Source organism: Oncorhynchus kisutch, linkage group LG29 (genome assembly GCF_002021735.2).
Source record: "Oncorhynchus kisutch isolate 150728-3 linkage group LG29, Okis_V2, whole genome shotgun sequence".
Lineage (NCBI taxonomy): Eukaryota > Metazoa > Chordata > Actinopteri > Salmoniformes > Salmonidae > Oncorhynchus > Oncorhynchus kisutch.
The window spans coordinates 22,479,591-22,506,799 of NC_034202.2; the positions used below are offsets into that span (position 1 = coordinate 22,479,591).

General features: G+C 45.9%; 1 protein-coding gene across 8 annotated transcripts in view; it reads left to right on the forward strand.

Moving 5' to 3' along the window:
- LOC109873686 (protein PRRC2B) overlaps window positions 1-26,766 on the forward strand; it is a 47,687-nt gene extending 20,921 nt beyond the window's left edge. For 2 of the 8 annotated variants that reach the window (XM_031809616.1, XM_031809618.1), the window contains exons 4-30: window positions 9,543-9,645; window positions 9,756-9,819; window positions 10,017-10,160; window positions 10,377-10,702; window positions 10,801-10,937; window positions 11,109-11,278; window positions 11,412-11,499; window positions 11,632-11,791; window positions 13,258-13,603; window positions 13,810-13,958; window positions 14,344-14,551; window positions 14,915-17,267; window positions 17,448-17,611; window positions 17,801-17,913; window positions 18,367-18,562; window positions 18,680-19,035; window positions 19,221-19,322; window positions 19,498-19,681; window positions 19,814-19,911; window positions 20,082-20,447; window positions 20,581-20,748; window positions 20,951-20,989; window positions 21,108-21,187; window positions 21,499-21,562; window positions 21,830-21,961; window positions 22,301-22,510; window positions 24,399-26,766. In XM_031809616.1, the coding sequence (XP_031665476.1) occupies window positions 9,543-9,645; window positions 9,756-9,819; window positions 10,017-10,160; window positions 10,377-10,702; window positions 10,801-10,937; window positions 11,109-11,278; window positions 11,412-11,499; window positions 11,632-11,791; window positions 13,258-13,603; window positions 13,810-13,958; window positions 14,344-14,551; window positions 14,915-17,267; window positions 17,448-17,611; window positions 17,801-17,913; window positions 18,367-18,562; window positions 18,680-19,035; window positions 19,221-19,322; window positions 19,498-19,681; window positions 19,814-19,911; window positions 20,082-20,447; window positions 20,581-20,748; window positions 20,951-20,989; window positions 21,108-21,187; window positions 21,499-21,562; window positions 21,830-21,961; window positions 22,301-22,510; window positions 24,399-24,539 (6,661 nt within the window). In that variant the 3' untranslated portion in view covers window positions 24,540-26,766. Of the gene's footprint in view, window positions 1-9,542; window positions 9,646-9,755; window positions 9,820-10,016; window positions 10,161-10,376; window positions 10,703-10,800; window positions 10,938-11,108; window positions 11,279-11,411; window positions 11,500-11,631; window positions 11,792-13,257; window positions 13,604-13,809; window positions 13,959-14,343; window positions 14,552-14,914; window positions 17,268-17,447; window positions 17,612-17,800; window positions 17,914-18,366; window positions 18,563-18,679; window positions 19,036-19,220; window positions 19,323-19,497; window positions 19,682-19,813; window positions 19,912-20,081; window positions 20,448-20,580; window positions 20,749-20,950; window positions 20,990-21,107; window positions 21,188-21,498; window positions 21,563-21,829; window positions 21,962-22,300; window positions 22,535-24,398 lie in introns of all 8 variants that reach the window. The other 6 variants (XM_031809620.1, XM_031809619.1, XM_031809617.1 and 3 more) reach the window with 6 other exon arrangements.
- Window positions 26,767-27,209: the final 443 nt, after the last annotated feature.

A 27,209-nucleotide genomic window follows, 5' to 3' on the forward strand; every position in this document is an offset into this window, starting at 1 on the left:
TGCTCTCTCCCTACCTGCACAAAATGTTGTTTCAGGCCAATGAGGATGGAGTTCTCCCTTCTACTTTGGACGAAGCGTTCATTACAGTTATACATAAGAAGGGTAAAGATCCAGAAGAGGTAGGGTCATATAGACCAATATCTCCTTAATACAGACCAAAAGATTTTAGCAAAAACTCTGGCTAACAGGCTTAGCACTTTAATTGGCAAATTAGTCCATTGGGATCAGACCGGCTTGATCCCTAACAGAAACTCATTCTTCAATCTCAGGCGCCTCTTCAACATTATGTATTCTCAGAGGTTACCCAATGTGGACCTTGCCGTCATATCTCTTGACACCGAAAAGGCCTTTGACCAAGTTGAGTGGCCCTATCTATTAAAGGTCCTACAGAAATTTAATATTGGAGATGGGTTCATAAATTGGATCCAGCTTTTATATAGGAACCCCTGTGCCAGAATACTCACTAACAATCATTGTCACCCCGATTTAACCTTTACAGAGGGTCAAGGCAGGGTTGTGCGCTGTCTCCTATGCTCTTTGCCCTAATTATCGAACCGCTCGCTCAGACGATTAGATCTCATGCAGCAATACACAGCTATAATACTAAAGATACTCTAAATAAGATTTCCCTTTACGCAGATGACATCCTCCTCTATGTAATAGAACCCCAGGCTAGTATCCCAGCTATTCTTGATGTGATCAATTTGTTTGGTACCTTCTCGGGATACAGAATAAATTGGAACAAGAGTGAATTAATGCCCATACGGTCGCAAAACGCCTGGCTAGAACATCTCCCATTAAGTTATCTTCAGAAAAATTTACCTACCTAGGAATTGTAGTTACCAAACAATACTCCTTACTATTTAAAGAGAATTTCCCCTCTCTGATGCAAAAACTCAAGGCAAACATACTATTTTGGAGAACTCTCCCAATTTCTCTGCTCGGAAGAATTAATGCCATTAAAATGGTCTTCCTCCCACAACTGTTCTACCTATATCAGAACATCCCAGTATTCATACCTAAATCCTTTCATAAACAACTGGACTCAATTATCAATCCTTTCATCTGGGATTATAAAACACATAGGATAGGTAAAAAACACCTCTGTAAATCCAAGATAGGAGGACTGTCTCTCCCAAATGTTATATTTTATTACTGGGCCGCTAACCTCCGCACTGTTACATTTCTGCTGGATGACGCACTTCCGTCATCCAGCTGGCTTAGTATGGAGCTTGAGGAGTGTCACCTCTTCTCTATTGGCGCTGTGATTTTTGTCGCCTGTCAATCTGGAGATGTCACTTTATTGTAACAATCCTATTATACATAGCACAGTCCGAATCTGGAAGCAAATTAAAGTCCACTTTGAGCTTAGACCAATGTCATTCATGCTCCCTGTCGCCAGGAATCCCTCCTTTGCCCCCTCTAACCTTGATAACACCTTTGAGCGATGGGGAGAGTTGGGAATAAGTACCATAGGGGATTTATACATAGAAGTACCTTTGCTTCCTTTGCATTGCTGAGGGAAACTTAGAATCTTCACAGAAGTAATTTTTTTCAGATACTTACAAATTAGAGACTACGTTAGAAAACACCTCCCAATATTTGGTAATGCTAAACCTTCCATGTTTGACAGATGCATAAAAATATGCCCCACCTCAGACAAACTGATATCGTGTCTAAATGATGCTTTTCAATCTGTTAGCACACCTTCTACAGATGCCATTAAGGCAAAATGGGAGGAAGAACTAGGAACTGACATCTCGGTGGCAGACTGGGAAGAGAGCTTGGAGTATATCCACACATGCTCCATTACTTCCAGACATCCTCTCATACAATTCAAGGTATTACACAAATTACACTATTCCAAAACTAAACTGCATAGGATATTTCCTGATACATCCCCTACGTGTGATAAATGTCAGGTTGAGCAGGGTACACTACTCCACTGCTTTGCCCTATGCTCTAGCTTGCATGGTTATTGGTGTGGAATTTTTTGGGATCCTCTCTGAAGTTTTGGAGACTTCAATAGATCCAGACCCGCTTCTGATAATCCTGGGAGTATCTGAGTCCCTAAACGGATTAACCAACCCCCAAAAACATCTCTTACGGTCTCATTTCGGCAAAAAAAACTAATCTTGTTGTTTTGGAAAAGGAGGGAAACGCCCTCTACCAAATTTATGGCTCAGTGAATTGGCAAACACTGTACACTTAGAAAGAATTAGATATATTCTGAACAATAAATTATCAACATTTGATCAAATCTGGCAGCCTTTCCTCTCCTACTTGGACGAGTCGGCGCTGTGAATTTGTACTTATTAACGCACTCTCAATTGTAATATTTTAATCTACCTTTGGGCAGCATGTGCTGGCCCTGCCACCCGAGCAGTTCTTTCTACATGTCCTTGTTTTGTATGTCGTGTTTTGTATTATTTGTTTTGCACCCAGAACTCTGGGTCTTGTTGTTCCTGTATGCTCTTTTATGTTTAGATAAGAATTGTATATCTGTCTTGTATACCTATACACCATTCTTGTGTGTGTTCAATAAAAAATATTTGAAACAAAATAAGTTACAACTGTTTTAATGTGAACTTCACGATTACAGGCTTTTAGATGTTTATTTTTTTGTTTATACATTTGCACAGAGAGACCTTATTTACATAAGTATTCAGACCATTTGCTGCGAGACTCAATTGAGCACAGGTGCATCCTGTTTCCATTGATCATCCTTGAAGTTTCTACAACTTGATTGGAGTCCACCCGTGGTAAATTTCAATTTATTGGACGTGATTTGGAAAGGCACACACCTGTAAGGTCCTACAGAGCAAAAACCAAGCAATGAGTTTGAAGGAATTGTCCATAGAGCACCAAGACAGGATTGTGTCAAAGCACATATATCTGGGGAAAGGTCCCAAAAAATGTCTGCAGCATTGAAGGTCCATAAGAATACAGTGGCCTCCATCATTCTTAAATGGAAGAAGCTTGGAACCACCAAGACTCTTCCTAGAGCTGGCAGCCCGGCCAAACTGAGCAATCGGGGGAGAAGGTTCTTGGTCAGGGAGGTGACGAAGAACCCGGTGGTCACTGTGGCAGAGCTCTGGAGTTCCTCTGTGGACATGGGTGTCCTTCTGGAAGGTTCTCCCATCTCTGCAGCACTCCACCAATTAGGTTTTTATGGTAAATTGGCCAGACGGAAGCAATTCCTCAGTAAAAGGCACATGACAGTCCCCTTGCCAAAAGACACCTAAAGGACTCTCAGACCATCAGAAACAAGATTATCTGGTCTGATGAAACCAAGATTGAACTATTTGGCCTGAATGCCAAGCGCCACGTCTGAAGGAAACCTGGCACCGTCCCTAACAGTGAAGCATGGTGGTGGCAGCATCATGCTGTGGGGATGTTTTTTAGCAGCAGGTACTATTCCGGATTGAGGAAAGAATTAACGGAGCGAAGTACAGAGATCCTTGATGAAAACCTGCTGCAAAGAGCTCGGGACCTCAGACTGGGGTGAAGGTTCACTTTCCAACAGGACAACGACCGTAAGCACACAGACAAGTCTCTGAATGTCCTTGAGTGGCCCAGCCAGAGCCCGGACTTGAATCCGATCAAACATCTCTGGAAGGACCTGAAAATAGCTGTGCAAAGTTGCTCCCCACCCACCTGACAGAACTTGGGAAGAATGGGAGAAATGCCCCAAATACAGGTGTGCAAAGCTTGTAGCGGCATAGCCAAGAAGATTCAAGGCTGTAATTGCTGGCAAAGGTGTATCAACAAAGTACTGATTAAAGGGTCTGAATACTTATGTAAATATGATACTTCAGATTTTTCTTTCCATCAATTTGCTAAAATTTCTAAACCATTTTTTTGTCATTCTGGGGTATTGTGTGTAGATTGGGGGGGGGGGGGGACAATTTAGAGTATGGCTGTAATGTAACAAAGTGGAAAGCGAAGGGGTCTGACTCCTTACTGAATGTGCTGTATGTCTATCTTTCAACCACGCAGGTCTACAAAAATATATATTTTACATTTTCAAAAAGTACTGGCTGTGAACGTTCAGTTAAAAAAAAAACGGATCTATTATAAAACACACAAAACGGCCTGTAACAGGTTCTTACCGTCCTGTAGGTCCTCAGCTCGAGCAGGCATGCTAACAACGCTGCAGGAAATGTATTTAAATTATGCTTTTCTAATTAGACTTGCTTCTTGAGCATCAAATATTTAGATGAAAGGCATAGGGTAAATCAATATAATAATATTTTTATATACAGTACCAGTCAACTTTGGACACACCTACTCATTCAATGGTTTTTATTGATTTTTACAATTGTTCTACATTGTACAATAATAAAGGCATTAACTATGAAATAACACATGTAAGCAAAAAAGTGTTACATCTAAATATATTTGAGATTCTTCAAAGTAGCCACCCTTTGCCTTGATAGCTTTGCACACTCTTGGCATGATCTCAACCAGCTTCATGAGGTAGTCGACTGGAATGCATTTAAATTAACAGGTGTGCTTTGTTAAAAGTACATTTGTGGAATTTCTTTCTTCCGTAATGTGTTTGAGCCAATCCGTTGTGTTGTGACAAGGTAGGGGTGATATACAGAAGATGGCACTGTGATAACTGGCTCTCATGAGGACAGCCACAGGAAAGGAAGACTCAGAATGACCTCTACTGCAGAGGATTAAGATCATTAGAGTTACCAGCCTCAGAAATAGCAGCCCAAATAAATACTTCACAAAGTCTAAGTAACAGACACATCTCAACATCAACTGTTCAGAGGAGACTGCGTGAATCAGGCCTTCGTGGTGGAATTGCTGCAAAGAAACCACTGCTAAAGGACACCAATAATAAGAAGAGACTTGCTTGGGCCAAGAAACACGAGCAATGGACATTAGACCGGTGGAAATCTGTCCTTTTGGTCTGTTGAGTCCAAATTAGGTTTTTTTTCTTTTCTTTTTTTTTCTCAACCGCCGTGTGAGTAGGTGAACGGATGATCTCCGCATGTGTGGTTCTCACCGTGAAGCATGGATGTGTGGGTGCTTTGTTGGTGACACTCTTAACCAGCATAGGTTGTTGGTGGCACTCTTAACCAGCATAGCTATCACAGGATTCTGCAGCGATATGACATCCCATCTGGTTTGGGCTTAGTCCCACTATCATTTGTTTTTCAACAGGACAATGACCCAACACATCTCCAGGCTGTGTAAGGGTTATTTGACCAAGGAGTGTGATGGAGTGCTGCATCAGATGACCTGGCCTCCACAATCACCTGACCTCAACCCAATTGAGATGGTTTGGGATGAGTTGGATTGCAGTGTGGAGGAAAAGCAGCCAACAAGTGTTCAGCATATGTGGGAACTCCTTCAAGACTGTTGGAAAACCATTCCAGGTGAAGCTTGTTGAGAGAATGCCAAGAGTGCAAAGCTGTCAAGGCAAAGGGTGGCTACTAAGACAAAATGTATTTTTTTGCTTACTAAATAATTCCATATGTTATTTCATGGTTTTGATGTCTTCACTATTATTCTACATTGTGTCAAATAAAGATCATTGAATGAGTAGGTGTCCAAATGTTTGACTGGTACTGTATATCATAAATTACCTTTTTTAATTTTCATATTTTATGCTGTAATCTTGAAGCCCAATTCAAATGACCTGGGCCATGACCCCGTCTACCTCCTGCAGCAAAGGGAACACTAAAATAACACATCCTAGATCTGAATGAATGAAATATTCTTATTAAATACATTTTTCTTTACATAGTTGAATGTGCTGACAACAAAATCACACACATGATCAATGGAAATTAAATTTATCGACCCATGGAGGTCTGGATTTGGAGTCACACTCAAAATTAAAGTGGAAAACCACACTACAGGCTGGTCCAACTTTGATGTAATGTCCTTAAAACAAGTCAAAATGAGGCTCAGTAGTGTGTGTGGCCTCCGCGTGCCTGTATGACCTCCTTACAACGCCTGGGCATGCTCCTAATGAGGAGGACAGTCTGTGGTGCAACGTGGCGTTGGTGGATGGAGCGAGACATGATGTCCCAGATGTGCTCAATTGGATTCAGGTCTGGGGAACGGGCGGGCCAGTCCATAGCATCAATGCCTTCCTCTTGCAGGAACTGCTGACACACTCCAGCCACATGAGGTCTAGCATTGTCTTGCATTAGGAGGAACCCAGGGCCAACCACACCAGCATATGGTCTCACAAGGGGTCTGAGGATCTCATCTCGGTACCTAATGGCAGTCAGGCTATCTCTGGCGAGCACATGGAGGGCTGTGCGGCTCCACAAAGAAATTCCACCCCACACCATGACTGACCCACCGCCAAACCGGTCATGCTGGAGGATGTTGCAGGCAGCAGAACGTTCTCCACGGCGTCTCCAGACTCTGTCACGTCTGTCACGTGCTCAGTGTGAACCTGCTTTCATCTGTGAAGAGCACATGGCGCCAGTGGCGAATTTGTCAATCTTGGTGTTCTCTGGCAAATGCCAAACGTCCTGCACGGTGTTAGGCTGTAAGCACAACCCCCACCTGTGGACGTCAGGCCCTCATACCACCCTCATGGAGTCTGTTTCTGACCATCAGCCAGGAAGCATAGGAACTGAAGTGGTCTGTGGTCGCCACCTGCAGAACCACTCCTTTATTGGGGGTGTCTTGCTAATTGCCTATAATTTCCAACTGTTGTCTATTCCATTTGCACAACAGCATGTGAAATTTATTGTCAATCATTGTTGCTTCCTAAGTGGACAGTTTGATTTCACAGAAGTGTGATTGACTTGGAGTTACATTGTGTTGTTAAGTGTTCCCTTTATTTTTTTGAGCAGTGTACTTTTGTACCTGTTTCCTCCAGCATCTTCACAATGTCTGTTGTTATTCTGGGATTGATTTTCACTATTCGCACCAAAGTACGTTCATCTCTAGGAGACAGAACGCGTCTCCTTCCTGAGCGGTATGACGGCTGTGTGGTCCCATGGTGTTTATACTTGCGTACTATTGTTTGTACAGATGAACGTGGTACCTTCAGGCGTTTTGGAAATTGCTCCCAAGCATGAACCAGACTTGTGGTGGTCTACAATTTAAAAAATTTAAAAAAAGAATTTAATCTGAGGTCTTGGCTGATTTTCTTTTGATTTTCCCATGATGTCAATTAGAGGCACTGAGTTTGAAGGTATGCCTTGAAATACATCCACAAATTTGTGGAATGGGTGAAAAAACATTTTTAATGACTCCAAGCTAAGTGTATGTAAACTTATGTCTTCAACTGTACGTCTCTGGTGGGAATATGTGCATATTGTTTTCATGCAGATTATAGAACATTTGCATGAAACTGTCGCCAGTTGGATGGAAACCTAGCTACTGATCTGAAAAGTGTTGAATTTCGGTCACCTATTCAGTTTTTCCAGGTCCGTGCAGATAAATTAGTGGGGATGAGGAAAAGAAACCATAATAGACTGAGATGCACTCTTGGATTCATGTATTCCCACGATCCAACATCTTTCAGGAAATCAATGGGTTTTATATTCTGAGAACATGTAATCTCTTGCACAACCAATAGGTACAGTGGGGCAAAAAAGTATTTAGTCAGCCACCAATTGTGCAAGTTCTCCCACTTAAAAAGATGAGAGGCCTGTCATTTTCATCATAGGTACACTTACACTATGACAGACAAAATTAGGGGAAAAAATCCAGAAAATCACACTGTAGGATTTTTAATGAATTTATTTGCAAATTATGGTGGAAAATAAGTATTTGGTCACCTACCAACAAGCAAGATTTCTGGCTCTCACAGACCTGTAACTTCTTCTTTAAGAGGCTCCTCTGTCCTCTACTCGTTACCTGTATTAATGGCACCTGTTTGAACTTATCAGTATAAAATACACCTGTCCACAACCTCAGTCATACTCCAAACTCCATTATGGCCAAGACAAAGAGCTGTCAAAGGACACCAGAAACAAAATTGTAGACCTGCACCAGGCTGGGAAGACTGAATCTGCAATAGCTAAGCAGCTTGGTTTGAAGAAATCAACTGTGGGAGCAATTATTAGAAAATGGAAGGCGTACAAGACCACTGATAATCTCCCTCGATCTGGGGCTCCACGCAAGATCTCACCCCGTGGGGTCAAAATGATCACAAGAACGGTGAGCAAAAATCCCAGAACCACACGGGGGGACCTAGTGAATGACCTGCAGAGAGCTGGGACCAAAGTAACAAAGCCTACCATCAGTAACACACTATGCCGCCAGGGACTCAAATCCTGCAGTGCCAGACGTGTCCCCCTGCTTAAGCCAGTACATGTCCCCCTGCTTAAGCCAGTACATGTCCAGTCTGAAGTTTGCTAGAGAGCATTTGGATGATCCAGAAGAATATTGGGAGAATGTCATATGGTCAGATGAAACCAAAATATAACTTTTTGGTAAAAACTCAACTCGTTGTGTTTGGAGGACAAATAATGCTGAGTTGCATCCAAAGAACACCATACCTACTGTGAAGCATGTGACCAGGGTGACTGATCCGTGTAAAGGAAAGAATGAATGGGGCCATGTATCGTGAGATTTTGAGTGAAAACCTCCTTCCATCAGTAAGGGCATTGAAGATGAAACGTGGCTGGGTCTTTCAGCATGACAATGATCCCAAACACACTGCCCGGGCAACGAAGGAGTGGCTTCGTAAGAAGCATTTCAAGGTCCTGGAGTGGCCTAGCCAGTCTCCAGATCTCAACCCCATAGAAAATCTTTGGAGGGAGTTTAAAGTCCGTGTTGCCCAGCAACCGCCCCAAAACATCACTGCTCTAGCCCTTGCACAATTGGTAGCTGACTAAATACTTTTTTGCCCCACTGTAACATTAGCTGGATGATGCAAGAATAAGGGGATAGTGGCATTGGTGAGCAAAGAAATGGGGTTTTGTTCACCTGGTACACAATTTGTTGGAGTTTGTTTCTGTACACTTTCCTGCAGAGTGTGTCTGTGCACTTTTGTATGGATGCGTTCAAACACTTAGTCCCAAGTGCAGTTGCGTCTTTGTCTCGCAGACTTGAGAGGCGTTTGTTTGCTACCTCAAGGTTCGCTGACATGCAGGCCGTAGAGCTGTCTGTGTGGGAGTTGAGTGGTGGGAAGTGACCACTCTATTGTTTAGCGTGTGTGGGTGGTTGGAGGAGTGCGAGCGGGATGACTATTGCAATGTTGCATGAACACCAAACATATGGCAATTATAAAACCAGCATTAGGGTGCTACTTTTTATTTAGTGTTATTTGCATACAGGTCCGTCACATTTCTCGCACTAGTCATTTGATTCCAGACAGCAGAAAAGTGAGTATTTTTGTAATGCTGCCTGGTACGTGAGAAGTGGGTGTACTATTAATTTTTTTAATTCTCCAAGAGATTCTTGCTGGGTTATGTGTTCGAGCTCTGTAATGTGCCGAAGTGATACTGTGCACAGTATGTGTCTTGACACAAGATGTGTATGCATCTAGTCTGCCTCTGTGTTCTGTCATGAACTGATGGAGTGATGGTTCCCTCTATCTCCTCCCTCAGTTCCATTGCATCAACACAACAGCTGCTGGAGTTGCAGCCGCAGCTGGCTTTACAGAAATCTGTCTCCAATCTCCAGAAGACCACACCGGTAGCCAGTCAGGAGGTGGGTTTGGCCTCTCTACTTTTTATCTTCTACAGCTTGTGGTTTCACATTGTATTGTTTTTATTGTAATTGTGTTTTTCAAGTTAATTAAAATTCCTTTCTTTCTACAGAGCACAAACACAAGTGGACCAAAGCAATGGGCCCATCTAAATGGAAAGGCCGTAGAACTAGATGGTGAGTTAGAATGGGAAACCCAACTGCTTAAAATCACTGTGTCTGTGGTCAACTGATGGATTTGCTATCAGACCTCTGACATATGCCAATTTACTGCATGTCTCCACCACACCTCATAATGATTCTCGGGCAGCCTCTGTTTTATTTTTTACTTCTCTGACTGACAGCTGTGCCACTTGTTTTCATGGCAATGGCAGGTTTAAGGGCCTCAAACCGACTGCAGCCCTTCTCTCACGAGGAATTTCCAACGCTGAAGGCTGCTGGGGAACAGGACAAGGCTGGCAAGGAAAGAAGCACCTTCGATCCGTCGTATGGGCCCGGACCAAGCCTCCGCCCCCAGAGTGAGTCCAGTGAACAATGGCTGTGGTGGCACAAAAATTGACTGAAGTTCAAAAGTGTCCCAAACGTCTCCCAGCAAAGTTGCTAATAATCTAACAAGTGCCATGGGAAACTATTGTACACATACTTTAAAACAACTGAATACGCTGCAATTTCACCACTTAACTCTTATACCGCGGCCTTGTTTTCTCAAATTTGTTTTCCTCTTGTCTCTCCAGATGTGACAAGTTGGAGGGAGGGTGGTGGGAGGAACCTTGTGCCCTCATCCCTGCCGGCCGGCCTGCCTTCAGAGACCGAGGGCAAGGCCAGCGGCGTGGCTGAGACTGGGAGCTCCCCCCCTCCTCTTCCCCCCTCTGCCTCCTCTATTCTCTCTGCCCCCATGGTTAGTCCCACCACTGCCACTATTGTCAGCACCCCTCCAGCCCCGGAGCCCAAGGAGATCTCTCTGCGCCCCGCCCAGCCACTCCGCAGGCCCGCCCCCCCTGCCATGAGCCATCACCACCCTACCACCACCACCACCTACCACGACATGCTGCCTGCCTTTGTATGTAGCACAGTACTACTCTCCATTTATTTTCACTTTATGACACCATAATGCAAGATTCTGTTCTGACTGTATGCTTTTTGGCCATTGGTTTTCAGATGTGCCCCAAAGAGACTTGTGATGCTCCCGGCACTGCTGACCACACTGGCCCTGTCACTGTGGTCGCCCCAGTCCGCTTTGACAACAGGCCCACCTTCAGGCAGCCCTACCCCAATAACAACCAAGAGCCTGTCAAGTAAGTAGTCACCTGCATATGCCCACTGTCTGGAAGTGTGAGCAATGCTCAGTTAAAATTATCATGAATTATTTAAAAAGAATAATACAAATGCTGAGAATATTTTATTTTACTTAGCAAACAAAATAAATGCAGACTTCTCACCTCCCCATGTTCCTATTCTCCATGTAGTTGTGAGGTGGGGAGAGGAGAAAACCGCTTCATCCGCGGGCCCCTGCGCAACCCCTCCTCCCGACCCATCCGTCGACCTGGCGACAGACCCCCTCGTCCGGCAATCATCAACGCAGATGACCTGAAGGATCTGGATGAGCTAGACAACGACTGTGAAGATGGCTGGGCAGGTAGGGGGGTTCCTGTTATTATCGTCATCATGCAAAGACTGAAACAACATACATCAATGGCAGCATTTCTGTACATGTGCCCCAACGGAACTAGTTTGACCTTAATTAAAATGTCGCTCCCTTGCTGTTCCAGGTATCCATGAAGAAGTCGATTACGGCGAGAAACTCAAGTTCAGTGATGATGAGGAGGAGCATGTCGCTGGTGAAAAGAACAGGATGTGGTGAGATTACCCCCACTCCCTTTGTGTTTGTGACTAAATTGAATATTGTCGGTGCAAGTTCTGTCATTTTAAGCACAGTGACCTTGTATCAGTGACTGATGGTGAGCTTGTCTGGGTGCATCTCTGATCCAGGGCTGAATGGGAGAACCAACGTCGTGAGCGCCAATTATCCCTGAGCTCAGGAGAGGGGCCATACCCCCAGGAGGGCCCTGAGGAGGAGGCTTACCTTGCCTACCAGGAGCAGATGGCCCACAGGAACACCAATGGCAAGTTCCCCTCTGGAGAAGCACAGGTAAGATCATACCGGGGTCCACTATGTCTCAGACTGCTTCCTTGCCTGGTCCCCCTAGCCTCTTCAATACCACGAATCTCTGTCTTTTGGAGTTGAAAGCAATATGGCAGGAACCCGTACAGTCATTAGACCTATCACTGCTCATAAAATAGAGGAGACCAGGGAAAGGGAGGCAATATAAAGTTGAGACAATGAACGAGAGATTCACTTTGTTACGTTACAGCCTTATTTTAAAATTGATGATGAAAAACATTAATTAAAATCAATCTACACACAATACCCCATAATTACATTTTTTGTAAATGTATTTAAAGTAAAAAACAAATACCGTATTGACCCTTTGCTATGAGACTCGAAATAGAGATCCGTTGCATACTATTTCCATTGATCATCCTTGAGATGTTTCTACAACTTGGAGTCCACCTCTGGTCAATTCAATTGATTGGACATTATTTTGAAAGGCACACACCTGTTTATATAAGGTCCCACAGTTGACAGTGCACATCAGAGCAAAAACCAAGTCATGAGGTCAGGAATTGTCCGTAGAGCTCCGAGACAGGATTGTGTCGAGGCACAGATCTGGGGAATTGTACCAAAACATTTCTGGCGCATTGAAGGTCCCCAAGAACACAGTGGCCTCCATCATTCTCAAATTGAAGAAGTTTGGAACCACCAAGACTCTTTGTAGAGCTGGCCTCTCAGCCAAACTGCGCAATCGTGGGAGAGTGGCCTTAGTCAGGAAGGTGACCAAGAACCCGTTGGTCACTCTGGTAGAGCTCTTGAGTTCCTCTGTGGAGATAGGAGAACCTTCGAGAAGGACAACCCTCCCTTCAGCACTCCACCAATCAGGCCTTTAGGGTAGTGGCCAGAGGATAGCCACTCCTCAGTAAAAAGGCACAGGACAGCCCGCTTGGAGTTTGCCAAAAGGTACCTAAATACTCTGACCATGAGAAACAAGATTCTGGTCTGATGAAGCCAAGATTGAACTCGTTGGCCTGAATGCCAAGCGTCACGTCTGGAGGAAACCTGACACCATCCTTACTGTGAAGCATGCAGGGGATGTTTTCAGCTGCAGGGACTGGGAGACTGGTCATGATTGAGGGAAAGATGAATGGCCCAAAGTACAGAGATGAAAACCTGCTCCAGAGTGCCCAAAGTTGCCTCAACAAAGTACTGATTAAAGGGTCTGAATACTTTTGTAAAAGCGATTTATAATACATTTGCAAAAAATTATAACCCGTTTTTCTTTGCCAAAATGGGGTATTGTGTGCAGATGAACAATTTCATAAATTTTAGAAGGCTTTAACGTAGCAAATTGTGGAAAGTTGAGGTGTCTGAATATTTTCCGAATGCGCTGTATATACTGTACACCTGTAGCTCAGAGAAGACTATTCATGAGTCCATTGAGCACAGAACCCAAATCATGGAGAGTCCTTCCCATGGTAACACCTCTGTGCCGTCTACAGGCACAGCAGAAGAGCTCTGGGCTGGGCATGGCCCAACAGGGTGAACCCCTGGAAGATCAGGAGGAGCGCCAGGTCCCAGCCCGGGCCAAGTTTGTTTCCCCTGAGCTCTCAGAGGCTGTGGAGAGAGCTCGCCGACGCAGGGAGGAGGAGGAGAGACGTGCCCGCGAGGAAAGACTGGCCGCATGCGCCGAGAAGCTCAAGAGGCTAGATGAGAAGTTTGGGAAGATGGAGAGGCAGTTGTCGAGGTCTGAGGAGGAAGCAAAGGATGGGGAGAGCAAGGAGGTAGCACTGTCCCCTGGAAAAGAGAGCAAAAACCACCCAGAGAGCTGTCAGTACGGCACGAAAGGTAACATCAATCTGCTATTACTGTTTTGTTTAATAAACATTTATCCAGGTTGGTCAGTTGAGAAAATACTTTATTGCAACAATAACCTTCTCAGTTATATATAGATGGATAGATAGAGGTCACTTATTGTTGAAATGGAGCATTTTACTGAATGGTTTACAGAGGTAGTTATGTAAAAGTAGGATTATATCCCTCTCCTGTCCCAGATGCTGAGTGTCTCTTGGAGCACTCCCCCAGACAGCAGGACTACAGGGACAAGGCCACCTCGGGCTTCGCCTCCTACCGCAGCGAGGACGATGCCGGGGCCGAATCCAACTCTCCCCTCCCGCCCCGCTTCCAAAAGCAGCAGCAGCAGGTGAGCCGCCCGGCCGACGCAACAGCCCGTTCCCTCGTGCCCCTAATCCCCCTCCTTAATTCCTGCCAGGATTAGCACCCAGCGGCACTAGAAAGGCCCGTGAGAGTTCACATGAGCAGGTGTTTTCCGTAGCGACTGTCCTTCTTTACTGGAAAGGGGAGGGTATTATGAAGGGTGTGCTTGTCATTTTCTATTTAGTTCAGTGGTGGATACGTAGCAATAGGATACACAACAAAACAGGAATAAAAGACCCACTCACTGCTTATAGTACAATTCCAAAAGGTCTTTAACTGTAGCTAGTCACTTTTTATTTTACTTATGTGAGGTGAATAATTGTACCAGTGTTTATACTAAATGAGTTTCTGCTCTGTGTCCCTCCCACTCTCAGGAGCAAGTGTATAAGATGCAGCACTGGCAGCAGCAGTCTGGCCACCCTGCCCCCTCTGGCTCCAGCCATCCCCAGAGGGGCTACTACCCCCCACACGTGCTGGGCTTTGACCCCCGCTGGATGATGATGCCCCCCTTCATGGACCCCCGCATGGCCCAGGGCCGCCCCCCTGTGGACTACTACCCTAACGCTGTCCACTCTTCAGGTTAGACCTGAGAAAATAGTCTTGTTGTACTAAAGCAGGGTTTCCCAACCCTCTCCTTAGCCCCCCCCCTAGACATTTCACATTTTTGTTTAACTGTCACACCTGATTCAATTAGTCAACTAATCGTCAAACCTTTGACTAATTGAATCGAGTGTGCCAGTTTAGGGTTAAAACAAAAATGTGAAAGATTTGTTGAGTCCTAAGGAGAGGGTTGGGAAACCCTGTAGAGGAGGGAATGGTAAGGGGATCCCTTTAAAAGGATCTATCTTTTTAGTGTGACAGCATTATCGATCTTTATAGACTGATATAGATTCCTAAACAATCCTATATCTCTTACTGTAAAAAAACTCTGTTTTTGTGTAGGAATGATGAAACCGCTGATGCAGCCAGACCACTTGAACAGCCCAGGGTCCACCTCTGACGAGGGCTGCAACCCCAGCATGCATCACGAGAGGAGGGCCCCCTCCACCGAGCCCTACCCCGTTTGGAACCAAGATGGCTACCCCCCTCGCAGTTTCACCCCACCCTACCAGAGACAGCACGAGAGCTCAGACAGGAGCCAGCCAGACGACCGGATTGACAGGACCTGCTCCCAGCAGGACTTGTATGAAGAGAGGGGAAACGAGTGCCTAGACAACCCCTCTCACAACCTCTTGCATCCGGCCTACCACCAGAGCAGAGGCCCCGACAGGGACCACCACTCGCACAACCAAGGCCTGCTCTCCACAGCCCTGTGCCGGCCCCAGCAGCAGAACGCAGACGGCGGCTACCCCAAACAGGAGCCCAAAGACGGGCACCTGAAGGACAGCACTGACCACCGCGACGATGTCTTCGACACAGCCAAGGAAAAGGGCTTTGACTCAGACTTCTGGAGGCGAGATGGAGGCCAGAAGAAGGAAGGTGGTGTTGGTGTTCAGAACCAGTGGTTTAATCCTGGCACCACTACCTCCGCCAGCAGTGTAAGCCAGCCATCTGAGACCAGCGGTAGGACCCTGACCCGCAGGACCGGCCCCATTAAGAAGCCTGTGCTCAAGGCCCTCAAAGTGGAAGACAAGGAGAACGAGAAGCCCAAAGTCGAGCCCGGGGAGAAGGTAGTCCCTTACCGTCTGGAGAAAGAAGTGCTCACCAATGTATATGACCTGAAGAAAGACAACCAGCCCCTAGTAAGTAACAGACGCTCCGCCTCACCTGCTATCGAGAAGCAGCCAGAAGAGAAGCAACACCAACCACCAGCCCCTGCTAAAGTAGAGCAGCCATCCAGTCCCCACAGTGAGGATTTGCCCAAGGAGAGCAGCTGGGACAGCGGGAAGAGCCAGTCCTCTAGAGACGACCAGGAGAGCAGGGAGCCTGCCGCACCACGACGCAACAACTGGATCTTCGTCGATGAGGAGCAAGCCTTTGCCGGAGCCAGGGGAACGGGTAGAGGACGAAGCCGTGGCGGCTTCAGGGAGTTCAGCTCCAGAGGAGACCGAGGTGGCCGGGGAGGCCGAGGCGGAGAGAACCCCAGAGGAAGCTACAACAATAACAGCAGGGACGCCACTGGAGCCCAGAGACCAGGCAGAGGCAGAGGACTGCCCAGGGACTTTGTCAAGTTGGAAGACCTGCAGAGGGGGAAGCCGAGGAGGCGCAACGTCAGTGAGACTCTGAGCGAGACCTCCGAGTACGAGGAGCTGCCCAAGCGGCGGCGCCAGAAGGGCTCTGAAAACGGAGAGGGTGTCTGCTACCCAGAGCAGGGAGAGACCAGGAAGGCTGACCGAGACTCGTGGAGGTCGAACAAGGTGTACGCTGAAGACCAGGCGGCTAGCGACGCCCGAGACGACAAAGCCAAGGCCAGCAGCAGGGGCTTCGGCGGCCGCTCTCTGCCTCCCAGACTCGACACTGGCAGGGGCTACAACACCGGCCGGGGGTTCAACAATGGCTCCAGAGACACCTCCACCTGGAGGGGCCGGGGGACACAGTTCGGCAGCAGCGGTGGGCCCATGCAGGAGAACGGCTATGGCCCGGGCACCGACACCTTCCCCAGAAGACCACCACCTGCAGAACGCGAGCTCCTCAAATACACCCCCAAGTTTACCGGCTCTACCGGTTCCGTCATGGAGAATGGCACAGAGGACCGTGGCTTGGAGGGAGAGTACTACATAGACAACGACAACCCTGGACAACAGCAGTTGAGAAGACGGCGGCCGCCCCGCCAGGACAAGCCCCCGCGCTTCCGCCGGCTACGCCAAGAGAGGGAGCCCGGCAGCGGCCAGTGGACCAGTGACGAGTATATTAACGGATCGTACGGATTCGCCAACCCCTGGCCGGGCCGCTCCAAGGAGGGAGGTAGAGAAGACGGCTGGCCCAGTGGCCACTACTCCGGAGGGGGAGGGAGGTCCGGTGGTCAGCATGGCCAGGCTGAGGACTGGGAGACTGGCTCGGAGAACAGCGACTTCAACGACTGGAGGGAGAAGCGAGGTGGAGGGCAGCAGCAAGCCCACGGTGGAGATGTGCACTCAGACTCTGGCCACGGAGAGCTTGGCTCTGTGGAGAAGAGGGAGCTGGCCAAAAGAAGCTTCTCCAGCCAGCGCCCCCTGGTGGACCGGCAGAACAGGAAGGGAGAGCCGGCCCTACTGGAAGGGAACAAGATGACGCGTTCCTCAGAGAACCCCAGCGCACTGCCCTCTTGCAACAGGAATGACGGCTGGCAGAACGGAGGGGCCTCCAACCATAGGAGGTGAGTACTGTGTTAACTTTGGCTTACGTTAACTTGGTGCGAGAATGTTCAACAAAACTGTGGATATATTTTTTTTTTCTTCTCCAAAACATCCTCATGGCATCATGATACAATAGCTTTTAAAAGCAACACCCTTTAATGGGAACACCTGACTCATGGAATGTGTCTCCCTTTCTGCAGGAACAAAGAGGATTCAGGCCTAGTCTACTGTGTCGAGCAGTCTGAGGAGGGCCACAAGCCCAACGAACCCTCAGGGAAGAAGCTGGACAAGGAGCTGAGGACTCGGTCTGTGAAGGGAGACCTGGCTGAACCATTGTCTCAGTACGACCTCAACAGCTACCACAGTGAGTGCCAGGCACCAACCTCATAGTAAAGCACGGCTCAAATGTAACCAGGGTTCTCAAACTTGTGGCCCATGGACCAGATGCGGCCCACAGACTGATTTAATGTGCTCCATAGTTGTCTTTTTGTCAATTTTATTTTCATATTTCCTATCACAGTGTGTTGTAATGGCATAAGTGTATGTCTTCCAGTTGAGGGGGATGCTGGGTGTTCCAGTCCAGATGGGTTCCAGGACCTGACCAAGAAACAGCAGCGTCGTCTTCCACAGGAAGACGACAGGAGGAGGAAGGAACATGGAGCTCCGGTAAATTGACAGAACATTAAAATAATCCCCAAACATTTAAATGCATCTGAAATAATGGGCACAAGGGCTTTGGGTGTCTCGAGAATAGACCCTGTATTGAGTAAAATCTAACTTTCAAATGGATTATTGCAAGCAGCAATACTTTAAATGTTTTTTCAGAAATATCTCAATTGTATAGTTGTACATGACTTATTTTTTTATTTTACCTTTATTTAACTAGGCAAGTCAGTTACTTTCAGTCACTTATTTTCAATGACGGCCTAGGAACAGTGCTTTAACTGCCTTGTTCAGGGGCAGAACAACAGATTTTTACCTTGTCAGCTCAGGGATTCGATCTTGCAACCTTTCGGTTACTAGTCCAACGCTCTAACCACTTGGCTACCTGCCGGCCCCTTGAGCAGCTATGTTGTACTTCATCTATGAAGAAATGTCTTCCTCTACCTCACACTGCAGGTGTCGGTGAAGAACAGAACGATCACCTCCAAGATGCCCCCACGGTTTGCCAAGAAGCAGGGTGGCATGACCATGGATCCGCCAGAGGAGGGCCTCTCTGCCAACAACCTGGGCACTGAGATCTGGGAGACCAACAGCTCCGGTAGGAGTAGGAGCAACACCCCTGTGCTCACAACTCATCTTCCACCCCATCTGAGTAACTCAGTCTGTTGCCCATACTCTGCTTTTCTATCCAGATGAACATTGTGTTTTCAACTGTGTTAAAGAAAATCTTTGACTCCAGTGGTTCTTACATTATTTTTATACCCTTTAGCTTTGTCAGTCCAGTCATCTGGAGGAGACTCGTGGACCAAGCAGGTGTCTTATACGGGCAGTGAGCCCAACTCTGAGGACTCTGACGCGGGGCCTGAGCAGAGCAAGGAGCAGCACAAGCCCGGCCCCATCGGCAACGAGCGCTCGCTCAAGCACCGCAAGGGCTCGGAGGGTCTGGAGGGCGGGTCCATTACACCTGTCAATGGCGTGAACCTCCACGCGGACACGGTGCTGCCCGTGCCGCCCATAGAGTTTGGCGTTAGCGCCAAGGACTCTGACTTCAGCCTACCGCCCAGGTCCACCCCAGTGCCTGTGTCCAACCCTGTCACCAAGCTACAGGTCACCCTTGCCAGCAACGTGAGTACAAATACACTGAGTACTACCAGATTTCCATTGTCACCTCATAATTATAGGGTGGGGTATTGAAAGGAGTCCTTGAAATTGCTTCACCATGAAGTGGCTTGATTAAATAAATATAAATTAGATGTAAAATGGACAGAAGATGTCATTGACTAGTTGTGTTAACTTCTGTCTGTGTGTAGCCGGCCCTGACCCAGGCCATCCCCATGCTGTGTAGAGACCACCTGCAGCCTGGCATCAACCTCAACCCCATCTCTTTCCCCAGCGCTGACCTCACACTCAAGGTACACCACCTCTATCACACTACCTCTCACTTTCCACAAATCAGTCTTGTTAGAGATTTAATTCTCAATAACCTACCTGGCTAAATGTCAGATCAGAAAAACGTTGGTAAACTCCAAAATGTTTTTTTGGTGTACTTTCACTAAACAGTTGCGTCCCTTCGGCCCTCTTCCTCAGATGGAGTCAGCCCGTAAGGCGTGGGAGAACTCCCAGTCTCTCCCTGAGCAGGGCTCTCCTGGTGGGGTTGCCGCTGGTGCCCAGCCCCCCTGCACCGTAGGCTCTTCCAGTGGGGTCAGCTACAGCTCCTTTGGAGGGGTGCCCATGCCTGTGGCCTCTGTGGCGCCTTCCATGTCCATGCAGGGTAAAGGGACACTCAGACACATTAACAGACATTATTGGTATATTTGGCCAAGGACTATGCATTGTATGAAATCTACATCTGTGTGTTATTATTACAATTTTTGAAATAACATTATTGCATTTCCCTCTCTAGGTAACCATATCCCCCCGCTGTATCTGGACGGCCATGTTTTTCCCAGCCAGCCTCGTCTGGTGCCCCCAACCATGACCCAGCAGCAGAGCTACCAACAGGTACTTCACTCACAAGTATAGGGTCTTACAGGATTTTATTCCATTTTTCTTTTTAATAAAGAACACATTTATTGGGGGTTTTCTTTTTGGCAATAATCAACAAAACTACACTGGGCAGCGGAACACCAACTGTAATATTATAATTCACTCCTTCCCATGTGTGCACGCAGGCAGCTGCCCAGCAGATCCCCATCTCTCTGCACACCTCTCTGCAGGCCCAGGCCCAGCTTGGTCTCCGGGGGGGCCTGCCCGTCTCACAGTCCCAGGAGATGTTCAACTCCATTCCCTCCTTCAGGTCCCAGGTATACATGCACCCCAATCTGTCCCAGCCCAGCCCCATGGTGCTGTCAGGTGGTGGCCCCCTCAAGGGGCCCTACTCGGCCTTCCCGGGCATGCAGCCGTCAGATATGGTCAAGCCCCAGTCTGGCTCCCACTACCAGCCAATGAATGGCAGCCAGGCCATGGTCTATGACGGCCAGATGAACCAGGGCCCTGGCATGGGCTCCTCCCAGCTCATGGACTCCCAGCTCATCCAGGTAAGGGGAGCCACTCTGTGGCACACTTGTGTTAGTTTGAAGGAAAACAGTTAGTTTGGCTTTTAATGGAAACATACTCTCATAATTCAATGTTTCAAAGTCCGATGCATTGATCACCCCTCTCTCTCTCCAGGTGACCATGCCCTTGCCGGGCTCTCAGCTGCGTTATGGCTCTGCCCAGCAGCACCTCATCCTGCCCCAGTCCATCCAGCTCCAGCAGGGCCAGAACCTCTCCGTGGGAGCTGCCCGCAGAATGCTCCCCCCTGGCTCCCAGCCCCCAGTCATGACCGGCAGCAGAGAGGTGAGAGCCAGAGACCCACCAAGTGTCCCTTCCAACAATGATACAGCCCAACTACCTTGATTGGTCAATGTTAGCTTTAGGTTGGATTTGGAAACATTTCATGTATAAACAGAAAAAATGCGCATTGAATTAAGTGAAATCCATCCCTTTGAAATAGAGGGGAAAGTTCACCTAAATCACAATTACTTGAATGTTTTCGCAGAATTTCCCAATCTCTACTGGTCCATATACTACTTACAAGGTAAGGAAAAACGTATGAGTGAATTTGTCATTTGGGTGAACTATGACGTTAATGCCACAACATTTAATAGATGGAATTGAGAAGTTCTTACATGGATGTTTGTTTGTTTATCCTCTAGACCTCCCAGATGGAAATGAAAGGTTTCCAGTTCTCTGACAAGCCCAATCACTCCCAGGGCATGCCCGGAGGATACAACAGGTGAGCTGGAACAGCTAAATGTCACCCGGAAGCTGTTAGACTGCAACACGGCTACTCTTTAGTTTGTATCCTTATAAACACGTGTTCATGTTATTGTAACATGGCAAAGGATTCTACATGGTTCGCTTCCAGTAACATTTTTGGACTTAGAAACAGACATAATATCTGCCTATGCTTTTTGTTTTCTTCTAGTTAGTTCAAAAGTTAATTTAAGAAACATTTAGGGGTCATATAATGGCATTCAAGTGACTTTTAAATATATGTTATTGAAAGGTAATGGTAAATCTATCTCTGTCCCTCTCTCCCCTCAGACCAGGGTCTGCCAGCCCCAGTGGGAAGCCGTCTGGCCCCGTGCCTGGACATTACACCCAGCAGGTATGACCCAACACATAGTCATACACACATTAGGTACATACACACACAATGGTCGCACTAGTTATTGCTCACACTCTACAATCAATCAAGGTCCTCCAGAGCACTTCACACACTTTCATATGAACAAACACAATTTTACAGGCACTGCACACTGCTCTGACACTAGCAGGCATGACACACACACACAAACGGTCATGACTCAAACAATCCCAGCTGCTTATACACACACACTCATATAGCCTCCCCCTCCCATTTCATTGGAAACAGAAGACGACCTCCATGCAGGCTGTTCAGCAACGAGGCTGGGCCTGCAGTGGCCCTGGCCTGACCTGTAGTTGCTGCTACAGAGACCCGGCCACCGGCTGGTTTGAGGCCCCGCTGTGCCCCCTCCACGGCAAGGTTATAGAAACCTCACACTCAATCATTCTGCTTTATTTAAATCACTGATGTTGTTGCACCATTTTAAATGACTGATCAGTGTTGTCATGCAGCTACCTTGAACTGCTCTCACACAATGGTAAAACGGCCACTCAAGACCTTGAGGTACTTTTGAGTCATGAGCATAAAGCAATATTATTACATATAATTTTGGTATTCTTTCTGTGGAAAATATTTGCGGCCTTGCACAAGTCTCCACTACCCCCAAGGTTTGCCTAAAGATAACCATGCAGATATACTGAGCCATGTTGCCATGCTAACAGTGTGTGTATTTCCCTGCCTGCCGTCTCCGCCCTCTAGGTTCCTCCTCCTCAGGGCAGCATGGTTATGCACATGCGTCCCCCCACCACCGGCCCCTTCCCCACCCCCATCCAGAGACCTGTCATGCAGGTCAACAAGACCGTCATCATCCGCTCCCCCCCTTATCCCAACCCTGGGCGCGAGCCCCCCCACTCCACCCCCCCCTTGGCCCCCGAGCCCTCCGTCAAGGGGCCGGAGGATGGCATGAAGGTGAGCCATCCACTGTAAATACAGGTAATTTGATTTGAATCCATTTGTTTTTTGTTTTTCTCCAATCCAATGTGCAAATGTATGTAATAAGAGCCATATGTGGATAGTTTGGTCCTTGCTGTTTATGTCAGATTGTAGGTTTCTGTGGATTATCACTTAAACATAATTTGATTGGTTAAAGGGTGTCATGTGACTTCAATCGCCACTGGCAGCACCTCAACTCTCCTCCATGTTCGTTGCCAAGTGACTAGTAGTTTTCCAAGTTAGCCTGAACTCTCTTTATAGATGGCTTTGAATGAACTCTGGATGTACTGCTGTGAACTATTGTAGTTATTAATGACCACATTATATTGAGTCATAACCAGTAATGTGGTGCCTGAAGTATGATTTCTCTCATTACAAGATGAATTTGTCATTGAGCTTACCTGGGGAACTGCTTTTGACTGAATGGCGCTCATAGACATAGAAAGCCTAATCATGTAGGCACATGCTTGCTGGTACATAAAAGCATTTACTGGCATATGCGTTGTTTGGTTTTCTGTATTTATAGTCGTCAGAAGACATCAAAATATATATGTTTCAGTGCGTAATACTTGTTGCTAACAATACATTGGACTGATGCTTGATAATAGCTTTTTTTTATGGTGTCCAATTTTTGCTATTAAGACAATGTTTTAACTATTTCCCTTGATATGGCCTAAAAATCATATCAAATAAAAGGCAAACTTATGGGCGATTCATGATATGTATCTTCTTCTTTTTTTCTCTAAGCTTTGTTGTACAACTAAAGGTCAATACACTTCATTTCAAATAGTGTAATGATTTCAGAGCTTGTAAAAGTATACCTAGGCTAAATATAAACCGTCCACAACCATAAGACCCACTACTAATTACATTATTTTATAAAAATAGTTTAACCTGCCTTTTTGCAATAATCACATCTGGCTGTCATGTCAGTCTATGAAAATGCAATTTTTGTTAGAAATTTTAACAGAACCGTGCACTTCCACTAATAATGACCAACTTCTTGTAGCAGGTGATTGCATTATAGAAAATCAACACAATCTCTCAACCCACGTGTTCGTGAGAAGTCAGCTAATCTTTATATTTGAAGTCTAGCGAACTTGGATATATTTGCTAGGTATCAAGGTAATCCTTCTGTCCGTTTCCACCTGTTTGAACAGCATGCTAGCCTGTCCACTTTGTTTAGATGTTGAAATCAAGTGGTCTACCTGGATAAGATGCTTATTTCTCAGAATGAGAACGAGTTGACAATTCCTTGTATAAATGCCTCTTTATGCACATTGCAAATGTATAAAACACAGACTAGACTGCTAGCACAACACTCTGGCTAAAATGCTGCTAGCGGTACATAGTACTGTAATGCCGTGCACGACAAACTGAGCATTTAATTTTCCAGAATTAATGTTAATCGATACTCCCGTTTTAGTAGGGTCTGCTCTGCGCTCAATTTTGAGAATTCAGACATAAACATTTTACGTTTTCCAGTCAAATGTCTGTTTCGGTGTCCATATGACTGATTCTGTTGGACCAAACCTCAAATGCAAATAGAGTTGAAACTGTCAGAGGGAGAAGTGGTCTTTCATCCTTGTTGTGAGTGGCAGGGTGCGGGACTGTGTGTGTGTGTGAGAACTGGGAAAGGTACATGGCACAGAAGGAGTGATGTAGACCACACCAAAAAGACATGAGAACAAACTCGTCAAAACGAAATCATAAAAAATGTAATACTTGTGGTACTGGCCTTTGGTGAACATTCATTTGAATTAATTTGATATCGCCACTGCCCTACTTGTAACAGTGTTTTGTTGCCCATTTGAAAACCATATGAAATGTTAACCTTGAATTTCTTGTGTGTGTTCGAGTAAAGCCCTGTGGGATAGGCGCCAGCTGGTGGGTGAGGGGAAGGCACTGCCTGATGACCAGCAACCTCCAGGAGCCCCTTCCCGGCTGGCAGGGCAAACCAGCACCATGCACCAGAGTCATCAAAGTGGAAGAGGGCAAGGCATAGCAACGGACCTTAAACCTCCTTTTAACCTTCACAAAACCTGCTTCTGGAAGACGCAAACCCCTGCCTCCTCCCTCGGCCCATCTCTCAGCCTTCTCTCACAAAACCCCAGGTCGGCGCCAGACTGAAGGGCAGGCATACTGTATCAACTCCCAGAACCTGACACCAACTTTCAGAACCGGACATTATTATTATTATTATTATTATTAAACACCACATATAGAGATATATAAATATATATAAATATATACATAGACAATAGTTTTGGACACTCTTCTAAGCAGACTCTTCAAGGTCGTCTTTATTTATTAATGTTAATATCCATTTTGAGAGAAGGATAATGGTAACAAAAAAGAGAATAGAAATTCACGTTTTCTGTGTTGCTTGCCATCAGAGTCCGAAAAAGGAAACGGCCAGCTCCTGCAGATAGTTCACTGTCGTAATTCACCCCTTTTTTGCCAAACTGTACTTACCTTTTTGGTCTGTAGCCTTGTAGATGAGACAGACACTTGACATGTCACCACAAGAAAGCAGATCTATAAGTGTTTTAAAAAATGAATTGCAGAGCGGCACCTTTTTCTCCCCCCCAACTCTTTGTCATTTTTCGCTGATAACTGTGGAGTTTTTAATTGTTTTTTTTAGTCGTCATCTCCTATTTGCTCTATTCAAGGACTCCTTTTATTCAATAAAAATCCTTCAAACCCAGGTTTGAGGACATTGTGTGTAGACGTGGAAAGGCGTGACCTGGGGTGTGTCACCCTCCCAGGGTACTTCACACAGCACGTGAACTGTGACAAAACTGCTTAGATTGTTAGAAAATGTTTCCGTTTTTTTTTTTTAAGGCAGTTTTTTTGCTTTTATGTGACTCTCGCCTTTATGTATTTCCTATTTTAGAGAAATCATGTTGCCTCATTTGAAGCTTCCCTGGCTTTGATGCAGTGTGTGCATGTGATGTGCTGAACATGGGTTAACCGCAGGGCCTGATCCAGGATTCCGTCACAACATTTCAAAAGGCTCTGAAGTCAGTGGACATGTGCCGCTGCAGTGTGTGTGTGTGGTTTTGATCAACCAAGCTGGCAAAAAATGTGGAGTTATTCTTTAGTATTGGGGAGTGAGGGTGGGCTTCATTGACTTACTGTACTATCCCAATAGCTGATTCAAATTATTTCTATCGCTATCCATTTGGTTGTAATGAGTTGAAATCTGAATCACATCTGATACATGTCAAGTGACTTTATATCCCTCTCCTGGAGTATTTTAGCTTTTTCTCCTAGAGCTATTATAAACACTTCTCTGTATTGTGTTTTTTTTTAGTTAACACAACTCGATGGAAAGATGGAGGTTAGTGAAGAAATTAGTAGGCATACCTCCCTAGTGAACGTTCAGCACCATGTAAAGTCTCCGGGTAATAAAAGCAACCTAACTAGAACTCTCAATCAGGGTCCAAATATCTATTTCTGTTACAATTTGATGATAATGGAGGGGGATTAGATGCTTGATGAATTAATGTACTATCTTCGTGTAACATTTTTTTTGTGAACGTTGCAGTTGCTTTGGGCTCTCAGAAGGAATATTAAAGCATTTATTTTTTGTTTGAAAAATGTGATCTGTGTGCATTTTTTTTTTTTTTGTCACATTTTGAAAGTCATTTACTATTCCGATGTCATAAAGGTTTAGAAATGTTACTGCTTATTATAATGCTCCATGACACTACAAAATGTTCACTCATCTTTGTCACTGATGTCTACATTATGCATACCTGTTCATTATATTCCGAGTTGTGGTCAGTCGGGGAGGGTGGGAGTCAAACATGTTTGATTTATATATTGTATCACTAATAAAATGATAAATGTTTAAAAGGTCACTTATGTTCTCACAGGGTGGACTGCTTTAACTTGTGGATTGGCTTATTGGACGTTGTGATGGCTTTCCTGCTTTTTGCAGTGACAGGACCCTGTCAGTTTTTGGACAGGTGGACACTGAAACCTCATACACACCTGAGAAACTGCATTTGGTTTCCGTGCTCGACTTCTATTACTGTACCGACACCAAGATATCGCCATGACGCTTATTTTTTTTGTACTTTTAAGAGTCATATTTGATTTGTCAGAGGACCAGTGCACTCTGGCACAGATCCAACAGTATCCTTCCTGATATGTGATCATATTCGCCCTTTCCTTGTTAAGAGCTTGAGAGAGAAATAAAGCCGTTGTGCTTTTTCAAAACCGTTGTCCTTTTTGAATGTGTTTTGTGTTCAAGGCTGTCAGTTGGATAAAGGTATTAGAATATTTTGTACTAATAAAATGTACCAAACCTGTGCGGCTGCAACAGCAATACAAACGGGTTATCGTGCCTATCGTATCAAATAACCGACATGTGGTGGTTTTTACCTGCGGAAAAATAAGCCAAGTGAATGTCATGACGTCATAAGTGTCGAATTCCACGAATTTTTGTCAAGACAAAGGGGGCTTTCTACACTGCAGAGAATTTGTTCAGCACTTGCACTCTAAACAGGACATATCAGGACATCTTGACGGAATAAATCAAGTAGAAGGTAAACATTTGAACTCAAACTTTGTGTACGTCAAGTTGTAGATACATAAGGTGGTCTAGAAAGTTGTCAACTGATGACGGTAAGTTACGTTTGAAAACTTTTGTCGTGCTACGCACCTC